At 42.5% G+C, this 13,671-nt stretch overlaps 2 protein-coding genes across 2 annotated transcripts in view; both read left to right on the top strand.

Annotated features, from left to right (window-relative positions):
- Nucleotides 1–5,839, top strand: part of spred1 (sprouty related EVH1 domain containing 1) — a 31,676-nt gene extending 25,837 nt beyond the window's left edge. Inside the window, exons 5-6 of the mRNA XM_070842475.1 lie at nt 3,070–3,225; nt 3,447–5,839. Coding sequence (XP_070698576.1) covers nt 3,070–3,225; nt 3,447–4,145 — 855 coding nt within the window. The 3' untranslated portion in view covers nt 4,146–5,839. The remainder of the gene's footprint in view (nt 1–3,069; nt 3,226–3,446) is intronic.
- A 4,618-nt stretch (nt 5,840–10,457) lies between these two features.
- On the top strand, nt 10,458–13,062 carry fam98b (family with sequence similarity 98 member B). The gene is made up of 8 exons (XM_070842912.1): nt 10,458–10,580; nt 10,736–10,884; nt 11,365–11,493; nt 11,585–11,760; nt 11,988–12,068; nt 12,157–12,273; nt 12,531–12,698; nt 12,793–13,062. The coding sequence occupies exons 1-8, from the start codon at nt 10,543–10,545 to the stop codon at nt 13,060–13,062; spliced, it is 1,128 nt and encodes a 375-aa protein (XP_070699013.1). The 5' UTR covers nt 10,458–10,542.
- Nucleotides 13,063–13,671: the final 609 nt, after the last annotated feature.

Raw genomic sequence — 13,671 nt, 5'->3', positions numbered from 1 at the left:
AGACGGTCTTCTCCACCCACATCCTGCCCACTGAGGCTCAGCACCCACTTGTATGCCCTTCACAAGCTCACCACATTCTTCCTGTCACTCTGAAACACACACACACTGTATGCACATGCAATATATTTCACCCATATAAAATGTGGTTGCACAACACCCCTCTCAGCTGTGATGACCCACTGCCAGGAATTATGCCGTACCACCACAGTCCTTCCGCAAGTATAAAGTAAAATGATTTTTTTTTTTCTTTTGAATGCCACAGGAAAACATCCGCGTCCAATTTAGCACCGGCAGGAAGTTTTCTCTTATCAGTTTAGTACACAGGCGTTTTGTTGGCCAGTTGACTTTTACAGCCTCGCTCATAGAACAGAAACTCTCAGATTAGTTTGGTTTGTCTCAGTGGTGCTCCTTAAAACATTGTGGAGCCAGAAAGGGAGCGGTTTAAAGGATTAGTCTGCCATTTTTTGAAATGTGTTGGTGTCCTTTGCTCCAGAGAGGTAGCTAAGAAGTCTGATACCACTCTCATCTGTGTCTGTCAAATAGTTGCTTTTTGCACTTAGATTTTTGTACATTTCAAACAAACAAGACATAAGGTGTTAATAAGTAAGCTTTAGAGATGCTGTCAGGAGGGTTAGGCTAGCGATTTCGCCCCATTTCTAGTCGCTATGCTAAGCTAAGCTAACTAGCTGCTAGCTGTAGCCTCATATTTACCCTTTGTCTTAACATCCAAGTCTCTGCAACAAAGCTAATAAGTGTCGAAACATTAATTTAAGGGACACGTGGAGCACCCTGGAACTTGGTTGTACATGAAGATAATCTTTTCTCTGTCTAATGCAGAGATGCAGTGTGTTCTGAAGGTTTTTAGTATGTCCCGACCTCAGCCTTCCCTATCCTGAGCCCCCTTTGCCTTTGAGGGCAGAAGTGCATGGATCCCTGATGTTGGCAGGGGCAACCTGGCTCCACACCACCTCCATCCTCTCCTCTCCTCTCCTCTCCTCTCCTCTCCTCTCCTCTCCTCTCCTCTCCTCTCCTCTCCTCACCCAGCCACATCTCTAGGGTCAACTCAGCTTCAGATTGGCCCCCACGCATGCCTTTGAATGGTGGGGCTTAGGCAAGCGCTTTAAAAGGAAGCCCAAGTCTGTTTCCCATTTCACCCCCCACCCCTTCTTTCTTTCTCTCACATACACACACAGCTGTCATCTGGCTTTTTAAGTTCTGTGCTGCATTTCTCCAGCTGGAGCTGGTTTATGACATTCCCTCGGCAGACTCTTTGGCCTCTCTCTCTCTCTCTCTCTCTCTCTCTCTTTCTCTCTCTCTCTCTCTCTCTCTCACACACGAATACAACACAAAGTCATTTTTTCCTGTTCTGTTCTTTCTCTTCTGTCCCTCCACTGTCTCCTATTCCCCACATTCCCCTGCAGACGCTCTGGATGTGTGTTACACCACTTGGTATGTTTGGAGGCACAGAAGGAGCAAAGTCACACACATACACACACCATGTGTTAGCAGGCCGGAGGGGGGCAAGCGGAGGAGAGAGAGGGAAAAAAGAAGAGAAAGAGAGGGAAAAAAAAGAAGTCAAAGGAAGCATCTCTTAGCAACCACAGGACAGTAATTACTGTAGCAGCAGCTGGGAGCAAACCAGATTTCCGCTGTGCGTTAAAGCACTGGCGTGGGCTACTTTACACACGGCACTGACTAACCAGAGCCAGCAGCCTCCTCCACACGCAGAGCAGAGAGAGGGAGAGAGAGAGAGGGTGGGAGAAGGAGAAGAGAGGAGGACTAACCCTGCCTTGATGAGGTCGGGGTGTGTGTGGGAAAAGAGGGACAGCTAGCCAGTGTGTACAAGGCCTGAATACGACTGGATCAAACTTGTACGTGTGAAGAAACAGCGGCGTGTGTCCTTGTTTGTGTATTTCTGAGTGGGACTTGAGCCTTAACCTTGAAGTCCTTTATTTTACAGCTTATTTGGATCATTTTCAGACAGTTTATCTCTAAAGACTCAACTAGAGAGAGGGCACATCTCAAGTTTTTAAGTTTTAACTGAACCCTTATTCTGCTTATGTTCAGGTAGTTTACAGATGTGATGTTTGGTGCACGAACAAGCTGGAAGTCATCCAGGTGGTTGTGCTGAAATAATGTTGGACATGAAATATCATTACAGGGCTCTTGATGTAATAACCGACTATCCTCCCCCATCTCTCATCACCTCTGCACACATGAATCGTAGCCATTAGCCATCGCTCTTTATTTTGTTGCCATGAGTACTGAAGTATCGGATCTAAAACTATTTATTTTGTTTCTGTCAACGTGTAGAAATATATTCTTGCAGTGTTTATATTTCTAAATGCATCTGATTCAGATTGTGGCATTCACAATATGTTATTTATAGACATCTCTTTCTGATTGATGTCAACAGTGAGCTTCCCTCTTGTAATTATGAGATTGTTTGGCGTGAGGTGGAAGGAATGTTCGCTCTGCCTCACACGGTTTCCAACATTTCTCTCTATTTTTTTTTTTTTTTCTCGCGTGTTTCAAGTGCCTTTTTTTTGGGCTCTTGTTTGTACATTTTGCATCAGTTAAAATCTTTGTGGGAACACATGCAAGGCTGATGGGAACTCTGAGTTCTTAACAGAAGGGCCTTGAGTCATCACCACACAGCACACTCATTTGGCCAAGCGTGTGCGCAGGATGCCCCCTGGTGGTTACAAATGGAACACACACAGCCTACACACCCTGAGTCAAATCAGTAGTGTTCATGAAAACTGAATTGATCGAACATTAGTGCTTTTGACAATGTAGTGGTAACATAGAATGTGAGAATGGTTGGTGTTGAGGGCTTCATTCAATACCGATTTTCATCGTTTATGCCTCTTTTTAAAATTTAAATATAAAACAATCTGTCACAATTTATCAGAGCTGTAAGTAATACAATAAAACTGTCTAGGAATGCTTTGCCTGCTGACAGAAAATCCCAAAGTATTAATTTATTCTCAAAGATTCATTATGTGTGTGCTTCGAAATCATCTATCTTACCTGACTGACTTGAATGTTTTTTCTGTATTTCTCTAGGTGTGTGATGAGCCTCCTTCTATCTGCACCCCAATGAAAGAGCCCTTCTCTCCCCTGAACAACGTCGTATCCACCGAGCCATTCAGGGGCTGCTACGTCCGCGCCCAACCCTTCGACGAGTTCCCCTCCAGCAACCGCCGCTACCTGCCTCCACAGGTCTTCCTCTCCGCCACGCAATTAATCACATCTCCAAAATCTGAATTATAAGATATAAAAACATAAAATTGTATCTGATTTATGTGAACATATGGGGCCTTGAATGCAAGACTGAAGCTTTTGAGATAAAATTATATGAATGAAGTATATTTAGTTCCCACATTGGAGTATTGTATTCTTGTTGGGTAATCCAAAAATGATCAATTTCTCCTCTCTCAAAGGTCTCCTTCAAGTCGACTCGTCATGTCAGTTTTCACATGGACGAAGAGGAGATTGTTCGCATCAACCCACGCAAGGACGTGCTCATCCGCGGCTATGAGGACTACCGCCACCCCGTCATGTGGAAACAGGAGGCCGACCGCGAGGACCTGGACTTCCCTACCGCCTTCCACAAACTGGACAGTAAGAAGTGCGAGTACCTCTTCCCAGATGGCCCCGGTGGGGACTCCCACTCTGGTCCTGGCATGGGCATTGGAACAGGTATGGGGCTGGGTTTGGGCAAGGACACAGCCATTAAGACTCAGCCCTCGCCCCTGCTCAAGTCCAAGAAGGGCCGGCGGCGGCGGGAGGACGGCGAACGTTCACGCTGCATCTATTGTCGGGAGATGTTTAACCACGAAGACAACTGGCGGGGGCAGTGCCAAGACGCCCCCGACCCAATCAAGCAGTGCATCTACAAAGTCAGCTGCATGCTGTGCGCCGAGAGCATGCTGTACCACTGCATGTCCGACTCTGAGGGCGACTTCTCAGACCCCTGCTCATGTGACACGTCTGACGAGCAGTTCTGCCTGCGTTGGCTGGCCCTGGTGGCGCTGTCCTTCATTGCACCCTGCATGTGCTGCTACCTGCCTCTGCGCGCCTGCCACCACTGTGGTGAGGCCTGCCGCTGCTGTGGGGGCAAGCACAAGGCCGCAGGGTGACCTGACGGCAGACTCTGGGACACCCTCAAAGCTAGCTAACACAGGAAGTGGATAAAAGCGGAAAATTAAAAGCCGGCATCCTTTTTTCATTCCCCTCTCAGACGGGGTGATATGTTGTTGATCCCCAGCTCTGAGGGCTTTTGGAGATTTCAGTTTGTGTTTGTCGCCGACAAGCAGCAGTGGAGGACAAACCATATGCTTTGTGGGGGCTCTGAGCGTCAAGCTAAGCTCAGGAGCTTAATCTGAGGAGAAGAGGAGGAGGAGTCATCAAGATTAATAGACTTGGAGATGTTACTAAACACATCTGTACACACAGACACACACACACACACACACACACACACACATACACACACACACACATCTCTCTCTCTCTCTCACATTCACACTCATGCATTGACAAAGCCAGGCCACAAATGTCAGAACTCTACTACAAGTAATGTGTAACCTTATGAAGGAAAAATTGTCTTTTGTACAGAGAGCGACAATTTAATGACAAAAAGAAAACACAACTATTCTGCGTTCAGAAAAAAATACTTGCTGTTTGAGTATGCTAAAAGGGATATGTTCTTGCTTTTTTGTGAATTTGCAGTTGGGTAACAGTGGCCTTTCCTTCACGGCTTAAGCATTTGCTGACAATGTAATTACTAGACAGAGAAAAGTGCACTAGAAAATGGTATTCCCCCCCCTGAGTAAAGGTAACCCTCTCAAATTTTTGTGGTACATTAACCACCATATTTAGTGTGATTTTAACATTTGAGAGATGTTGCCGTGGTGGATGTATGGCCAATTCCTTGTTTTCCTTTCCATCGAATGTTGGGGGGAAAAAAAAGAAATCAAAAAGTAACAGCTCGTTTTTGAAGGTACAGCTTGGTATAGCTTTTGACATTCACTTTGAAGATGTTAAAATGATTACCTTGCTTTTCCCAAGTTGATTCAGACCATTTGACTGCATTCCAAAATAAAGGGATCGATTCCATGATTAGAAGGGAAAAAATGGTAATGGCTTTACCATTGCCGAGTTCCCCAAAATAGTTTTTCCATATTATGAAAATAGCATTAGAACCTCTTGAACCATTTAAATTGAAACCAATACATGACAATTTCATTCACTCCAGTGAATTCCAGTTGTAGTCCAGTTATTTACTGCTGTAGTGAAATTGGTGTTTTTTTTTTGTTTCTTCATTGTTACTTTCCTGCTCATTTTATAATCATTTTTCAAACAAAGGCTGAAATGTTGCTCAACCAGCAAGTTTTGTTTTGGTGAGTAAAGGGGTTACAGTGCTCCTTGCTTAAATGACGAGGCACTTAAATCAGGCTATATTATTAAGATTCCCTCAGATTTAAAATTCTGTACATAAAGTTGACTTAATTTAACATCCCGTTTGGCATGAGGGAAAAACCCTCCTGAAAGCACTGCTCTCCAAGCTTTGGTTGCAGCACCCTCTCCAAAATTTCCATGTTTGTCCCATGAAGCAGTTTTATTGTTTTTATTGTTTTATTTTCCCCTCACATCTTGTGTACATGTCGTATTGTGTTGTTCCTCTAAAGCTGAAGTCCACTCCTTCCGTATGTCTTCATTTAACAGGTCCTGAATGAATGGCTGAATGAATGAATGCATTGTTTGAGGAATGCTGAGTATCTTAGCTATTAAATAACATACAGATGTTATATGTGTGTGTGTGTGTGTGTGCGTCTGTGCGCGCATGTGTGTGTGCATAGGTCTTCATATGCACTATCGATCTGATGTCATGTAACGACACCACTGACTATATGATTATGGCTTTGACTAGTAACAGTGCAGACCAGCGCCCTGTTTCCCGAAGCATCTTTCGGAGAGGCGATCAAACTATTAAAGGAATAGTTTGGCATTTTGGGGAGATTAGATTGCTTTCTTTCTGAAAGTTGGAGGAGAAGATTGATACCACTGTTTTAAAAACATGGAATTAATCTTCTCATCTAACCCTGAACAAGAGCCAGGGTTCGTACAAAGTCTGGAAAATTTTAACCGTTATGTTTTCAAAGTCAGGAATATGCTGGGATTCAAATATACTTCTTGGTAAATGCTTGATTTTTAACATAATCTGGTGTTTCATCTACACAGTCACTCATGTAAACCAAAAATCTAATTGATATTAATAACTGAAACGAAACGATCCTGTCACCATACTTTTTTGTGTTTATACAGTGAATGCTGTGTGTATGAAGGAATGCTGCAAACTTTTTCTTTTGCAAAAGTTTTTGGTTTAGGTACCATAAAAGCGCTTGAAAAGTGCTTGAATTTGACTCTTGAAAAGCTCTACAAACCCTGAAGGAAGCAAAATAAGTTTAACTCCCAAAATGGCTAACTACTCCTTTAAGATCCTTTAGGAAACAGGGTCTCCACAGACTGTACGGCAGAGTCTAGCTGTGTTTGAAACCCATTTCCCGCTCAGAACAGTAGAAATTTTAGACTGAACATGTCTTGCTCACTTGCTAATTGTTGACTCAAACTTTTCTGATCAAAAACACTCAGATTACAGACGACAAACCCCCAACGGTTCGGTTTGAACGACTGGCTGAAATAACTGAAATTCTCCCCCAAACTACAGCATTGGCACATTTGAAATTCCCAGCAGATTTGGTACAACATCCATGTCCGGTCGCTAACAAATATGCATCTCTTCTCACTTCCTGGCACCTCGGTCTCAACACGACTGGATTACAGGAGCAACATTTATTTTCCTAACTGCACCCCGACCAACGCTCCTTTTACCTTCTATGCAAACTCTCTAACGTGGGAAACACACTGACCTCTCTGCAGGCTGAGTCAGTGACGGGACAGGACACTTTAACGCTATGTAGGTAGACGAGCAACCCCTGGTACCAAACTCCAAACACCTGTAAATACTTAACACTATATTTAAGTTCTGATAATAATCCCAGCTTTTTTTGTCTTTGAAATTTTAAAGATAGAGCTGTATTTATCGTTGCTGTCAGCATATACTGTAGCTTCAATTGACAGCATTATGTACATAGGTCACCTTTTAGTATTATTTCACATTGAAAAGTAGAGGGCGTTTGTGATGGAAATGACTATTGAGCTTCTAATAGAGTTTCTCTCTAGTTTTGTACGGTAGAAGGAAGGATAGTGCTAACACGGTACAGTAGTGGCAGTCCACTTGTTTCAAAAGTTTGTTATATAAATATATATATATATATATATACATACATATAAAGCTGCTAGAAACAATCACTAATTTTATTGTGTTGACAGAGAAAATCAGCTATGAACGACTGTTAAACCCTAGTTCTCCAACAGCATATAACCATGACGGTGAGTTTTTAAACGTTTGAATGCTCTGTGTGATGAAGTGGACACTTGTGCATGCGTGTGGGTGCGCGAGTGTTACTAAATATGTGCGTTCTTTTGTGCCCACGAATGTGTATGTGTGAGTGTGAGCGTGTGCGCGCCGTTCGTGTGTCAGTTTCCAGCGTGATGGCGGTGTGTGCGTGCAGGGTTGGTGTGTAACCAAATGTTTGGTTGGTTGTCATATTCTCCCATTGTAATTGGATAGCCCTGCATTATTGCAAGCTGAACCAAGGTTTGATGAACCTGATTAAAACTTGCTGGCTGAGAAGCAAAATGTAGGACGTGCATTTATACAAAGTGTAGAGAATGCTGAAATAACACTTCTCATTCTGCATTAACCAGCACAGTGCAACTTCCTGTCATGTACTGTATTATATATGCAACATGTGTCTGTCTGCTTTAATATATATATTTTTTTGACCTGCATTATATAAGACTTCAGTTTTAACCACTTTGCTGCTAGTCTTTTATCCTCTTTCAATCTTGGAAATTGTGCATATCTTTGGGAATGCATACAAGTGTACATTCTTGACATTGTGTAGATTAAAAAAAGAAAAAAAGCTATATAAACCTGTTTCTCTTCAGTGTATTGTTTTAAAAAGGTTACTTTTCACAGCAGTTGAGTGGTTATGTTTCAATTCTCCAATGCTTTGGTGCACTGATGATACTCTATGTAAGCTTTTTTTCATCTTACGGCGCTTGATGTAACATTTATGTGATTAGTTCTAAATAGTGGAAGACATTTGTGTTTTGAAACTTGCAGTATAAATGGTACTACTCTTAACTATTCTGTAAACACTGCCTGTTTTCTTTCTTTTTCTTTCTTTCTTTCACTCTCCTTGTGCATATTTCTTTCCTGTGCATCTTTTTATTTTTCTTGAAGTTTCTTAGTGCCATCGGCTTTCACATCCTGACAACCTCAAAAAAGTGCCTCACGTCCATCCTAGTTTCCATTTTATAATTTAACATCTTTGTTCTGGTTCTATTGGTTTCTACACGTCTAGGTATTTCTTATCATGGTTCGAGAATACCAAGTATATGATGTAAAATTTATAGTCCCAATAACTCATGTCATAGTTGTATTTTCTTTATACAGATGTAGCTCGTTACTTTTCATAAATATATAATGTAAATATGCATACATATGTTTGTAACTGTTTTTATGTTACATCATACACTTGTAATTTGACATATCAAATAACATTATCATAATAAAATGGTGAGTTTTAATCTTTTGCTGTGCGGGCTTTGTTGTGTTTCTTTTAATTGATCCTTATCCATGTGAAAATATTGGAAACTTGAGCTTGAAGGATTGCAGGCACAAAATGCCAACGAGCATTTAGTGTTCAAGGGAAAGTCTGCTACTTTTTACATGCAGGTCGAATCAGCGTTGGTGGTAAATGTAGTAATAAATAGCAATAAATAGCTCAACGTGTGTTATGTCGACAGAGAAAACTGAGTTCTGCTGCTGGCGAGGCTGTGCAGGCAGTGCCTACATTTACCATGATGCATTGCGGACAAGCGTTCTTACTCCCAACCCCCAGGTCCTCGCTGCTTCACTCTCTCTGACCACAGACGGCTCAAAAAGGACAAAAAGAAGACTCAAGTTCATTGCAGCAGATCAGGCTGAGTAGCTGAGCTGACGGAGCCTGTAGTTCTTCCTGGTCTTCAAACGACAGCGCTGGTGACCAGGAAGTACAGCAGATTTTGCCACAGAACTCCGTTTTCTCAGTCAACACGGCACAGATCGAGGTATTTATTTCTTCAAGTGATTTCTTCATTTACCAACAACAGTGACTGAACATGCATGTACATTTTCCCTTTATACTATCCCTTCATGAATTTATATCAAAGTTTCCCTTTAAAGTCAAAGTGATCAGGTCTGCTGTCATTAGGAGACTAAAATCTACTGTGAATCCTACTTCTGCATTTTAAAGATACCAACACTAATGTGTGTAACCTATGACAATTCATCGATCAACAGAAAATTAATCCACAACATTTCTGATAATCAGTTATCACTTTCTTCTGCTTCCTTGTGTTTTATGCCGTTCTAGACTGAATATTTTCGGATGTTTTAAACTGTCAGACAAAATAAAACATCTGAAGACGTCACCTTGACCTCTAAATTGGGAAAGATATTTTTCTCTATTTTAAGGCATTTTATGGACGCAATGATTAATTGAAGAAAAGAAATGGATTAAATTGATAATGAAAATAATTGCAACCTAAAATAGGTGACAAAACCTTGTATTATACTGTCACTGTTATGTTTAAGGAGATGATGAGTGAAATTGGCAGCACTGAAAATACTTGGATGTGTTTACTAGCGAACCTTGAATGAAAACTGAATACAAGCATTAACAACAACTGAACTGGGAAGAAATAACTAAATATGTTCATTCAAGTACTTCACTATTTTATGTATTTCCACTTTGTCATGTATTTTTACTCCATGACATTGGCCCCATATTACCGTGCACATTGAAATCTCACATTCAACAACATTAAAAAAAAAATTTGTATTAAGTTTATTGAAAAGTAATTCACATAATAAGGAATTTGCTGTTTTGTTCATACAGAAAGTTAACAAAACGCAGAGGGTAGGCCGACTGCAAGCCGAGAAACACAAATATGAAATATGAGTATGAAAGAAGATATAAATATATGTACAAAATATTTGTCTTTAAAATGAAAAGCTGTGCAGTTGTGTAGCACATAAGGATTTTAGAAATGTTTCTCAACGTAGAAATAAATTGTAATGTGTTTAGAGATATACTCATCATTTCCTAATATCAAGCTTTTATTTAACACTTTTCTCTCGTGGTGTTTCTGCAAACTTCCCCTCGTGCCGCAGCGGAACCTTTGCAGCGGAACCTTTCTTAGACAGTCGCACGTTTCCCTGCGGTCCACGTACGTAACCGGAACAGCAAGGAGGCATGAGAGCGCCGCCGGAAAATGAATGGATGCTAAAACGTTGCTGTACCTGCAACTTGGTCATGTTTTAAGTAGACAAACACACGTAAAAACCTCGCGGATTCAAACATGGAGTGCGACATTTTGGACTCGCTGGAGCAGCTCGGGTAAGCTAATTTACTGCTAGCATGGTGCGGCACTTGTGTAGCTAAACATAATGATAAATACATGATACAGAGTGACTGCGTTACGTAGTCGTGAACAACAGCGTCTCGGTCTGACATGTGGGTGTTTTGGTGGTGACTTGACTCCTCTCTCGTAGCTACGACGGCCCTCTGTTGGAGGAGAAGGCGCTGCTGGGCGCCGCAGAGGGAGGCCTGTCCTCCCCTCAGTACGTGGAGCTGTGCAGGTGGCTGGTCACCAGGTTAAAGCCGCTCTGTGAGCTGGAGGAGAGCATCGCGTCCGGTCCAGGTGAGCCACATCGCGACCACATCGCCTCTGATGTCCAAAGCTGTCCCACCGAGGGGTCCAGCAAAGTCTGGAAAGTTTTTGGGGGAAAGAAAGCTTCATTGTAGCTGCTAGAAGATACTCCTTTAAAAATGCTTGATTTTCAAACATAGTCTGGTGATTCATCTACACAGTCACTCATGTAAACTAACAATCTTTTGATATTTAAGATGAAGTGATCCTGACATCTTATTTGTGTGTTGTCCCATACAGATAATCATGATAAAAAATATGAACGCAAATATGAACAACTAGTACAATAAAGTGGCAATAAGCGTTGATTGGTGTAGGTAGTAATTCTTTAATTATTTGCAATTGCATGTTCAGTAAGAATTAAGCTTCAAGAATCTGGAAAGTTTTAGTTGTACTTACCCTTTAAAGTGCTTGAATTTTACGCCATCACAGCCTGATTCAGCCTGTTTTCCTCTCGGTCTCTTCCTGTAGACGACATGGACGGCCTCCAGCTGGAGATGAGCGGCCTCCTCAGGGAGCTGCACTGTCCTTACCAAGAAGTCGTGTCGGGGATCCTCAAGGGCAGCGAGCTGAACACCAAAGATCACCTCAAGTTTGTCCGTATGTACTCAGCGGGGCCGCTTACTCCAGTCACCGCGTTCTCTCTGTGGTCCGATAGTAACTCGATGGCTTTTGTGTGTCTCTCGTGAAGTGTTCCTGAGCTCCGAGCTCCAGGCAGCTCAGATCGTGACGAGCAGAGGAGTCTCGGGTAAAACGCAAGAGGGGAGTCCGGCGGGTGAGGAGCTCCTGGTAATCTGTGAAACTCTGAACCTGCCAGAGCCCAGAGGACAGGACGCAGCAGGAGTTTTCTCTCAAGTCCAAGACAAGGTGGGACTATTTAACACCTGTTTCAGTACATTTTTATCAGAGGGAAGGTGCTGTTATACTATATTATTAAAACTACGGGGATTTAATTCTGTCCGTGCTTAAATGAAATCAAAAATCAGTGCATTACACCATTTGTAATTAACATTCCTATTAAATATGATTCCTGGTTTGGGGGAAAAAGTCACTTCTGTTTATATTAATCGCTGTTTGTACATTTTCTATTGTAGGTCAATAAAGTACTCAAAGATCTTCCCAATGGCTCCACTGGTAACCCAGTGCTGAAGGCACCTCTATCCAGTGAACAGTGGGTGAGCACATAAACATCTAGTGTGATTTGTAGAAAGCAAAATGTATTTGAATGAAACTAAATGAGTCTTTGCCGTTTTATCTCCGCAGGAGAAGCTGCACAACATAAACACACACCTGTGTTCAGAGTACGAGTGTCGGCGCAGGATGCTGATCAAACGGCTGGATGTCACAGTTCAGTCATTTGGGTGGTCAGACAGAGCCAAGGCACGTTCATACAATTATTATGGGAAGATATGGTTAGTCTGTGACAGCTGCTCATTGTTAAATCACAAGTCTGAGCCCAAACACTGAGTGCAACCATGTCAAATAAGTTGTGACTTCTGCTTTTACTGAGTGATGCACTTAGCAGGACAAGAACATTTTAGCTCTGTGCTTAAGATTTTACTAGAACTTTTCATTTCTGTGAGCAGAGCCTTTTCTTCATCAGCAGCTGATCTTATCGCCTCTTGTGGTTTGCTCAGGTGAAGGTGGACAGCATGGCGAGGGCCTACCAGCCTAAGAGACACTCCCTGAGGCCACAGTCCACAGTGGACATGGCCGAGCTGCTGGCCGCCAGAGAAGACATCTGCAACGTGGTGAAGACCAGCAGCGGCTCCACCAGGGAGAAGACGGCTTGTGCCGTCAACAAGGTAAAAGAGAACGTACCCCCCCACTCCCAATAAATGCCTTCAAGCTGATGTTTTCCTCCGACGTGACCTTTGCTCTTGTCTCTCTCATCCACAGGTCCTGATGGGGAGGGTCCCCGACAGAGGAGGACGTCCCTCTGAGATACAAGCCCCGCCTCCTGAGATGCCGCCCTGGCAGAAAAGACAAGATGGAGGAGGCGGTGGCTGGGGGGGCCGAGGTGGTGGTGGAGGAGGTTGGGGAGGAGGAGGAGGTGGAGGAGGTTGGGGAGGAGGAGGTGGTGGTGGTGGAGGAGGTTGGAGAGGAGGTGGCTGGAACCAAGGAGGACATGGTGGACATGGAGGAAAGAGAGGACGGTACCAGTATTAATTTTTATTCTCCAGTGTTGGTATGTTTTGTTTTTGCTTTGTTTTTTTAAAGATGAACTGATGAAGATTGAACTCAATTCTGTTTTATGTGGAGAAAACAGTTTTATCTGATGGCAGTTTAGATGATCAATAATACTTTTGTTACATTTTGCTTTTTAAATTATTCCCCTCAGTATTTTTTTAAAAGTTAAAACTAGTATAAAGTGCTATTTTGTACAAAAACAACCTGTTTTGCATGCGCACTGGGCCATAATACTGTAGCCGTGTCCCACATCCACACTGCACACTGCTTCTGAGGAGGTTTGAGTTCACAACGTAAACATGATCAAACTAAACTTAGAGCAGTATTTTTTGAGTGTGCAGTTAATGGGCCCTGTTCTCCCACAGTGGACACTGGAGGAGCTGCTCATAGGTGGAAAACATTTCCATTTAACAACTGTTAAAACATGAACCTCTTTAATACAAACTGCAAAACAACACAGAATACTATAAATATTGATGTACTATATACAGTTGGTGTGTAGGATGGAACTGGGACACGGCGACAAACACACTACATATGATTTCCTACAAGTTTTTTCACCGTAATATTTTGTCTTTTATGCTCATG

Source organism: Pempheris klunzingeri, chromosome 13 (assembly GCF_042242105.1).
Source record: "Pempheris klunzingeri isolate RE-2024b chromosome 13, fPemKlu1.hap1, whole genome shotgun sequence".
In the NCBI taxonomy this organism is placed as follows: Eukaryota; Metazoa; Chordata; class Actinopteri; order Acropomatiformes; family Pempheridae; genus Pempheris; species Pempheris klunzingeri.
Note: the sequence above shows the minus strand (reverse complement) of the source record. Positions and strands in the feature narration are given on the sequence as shown.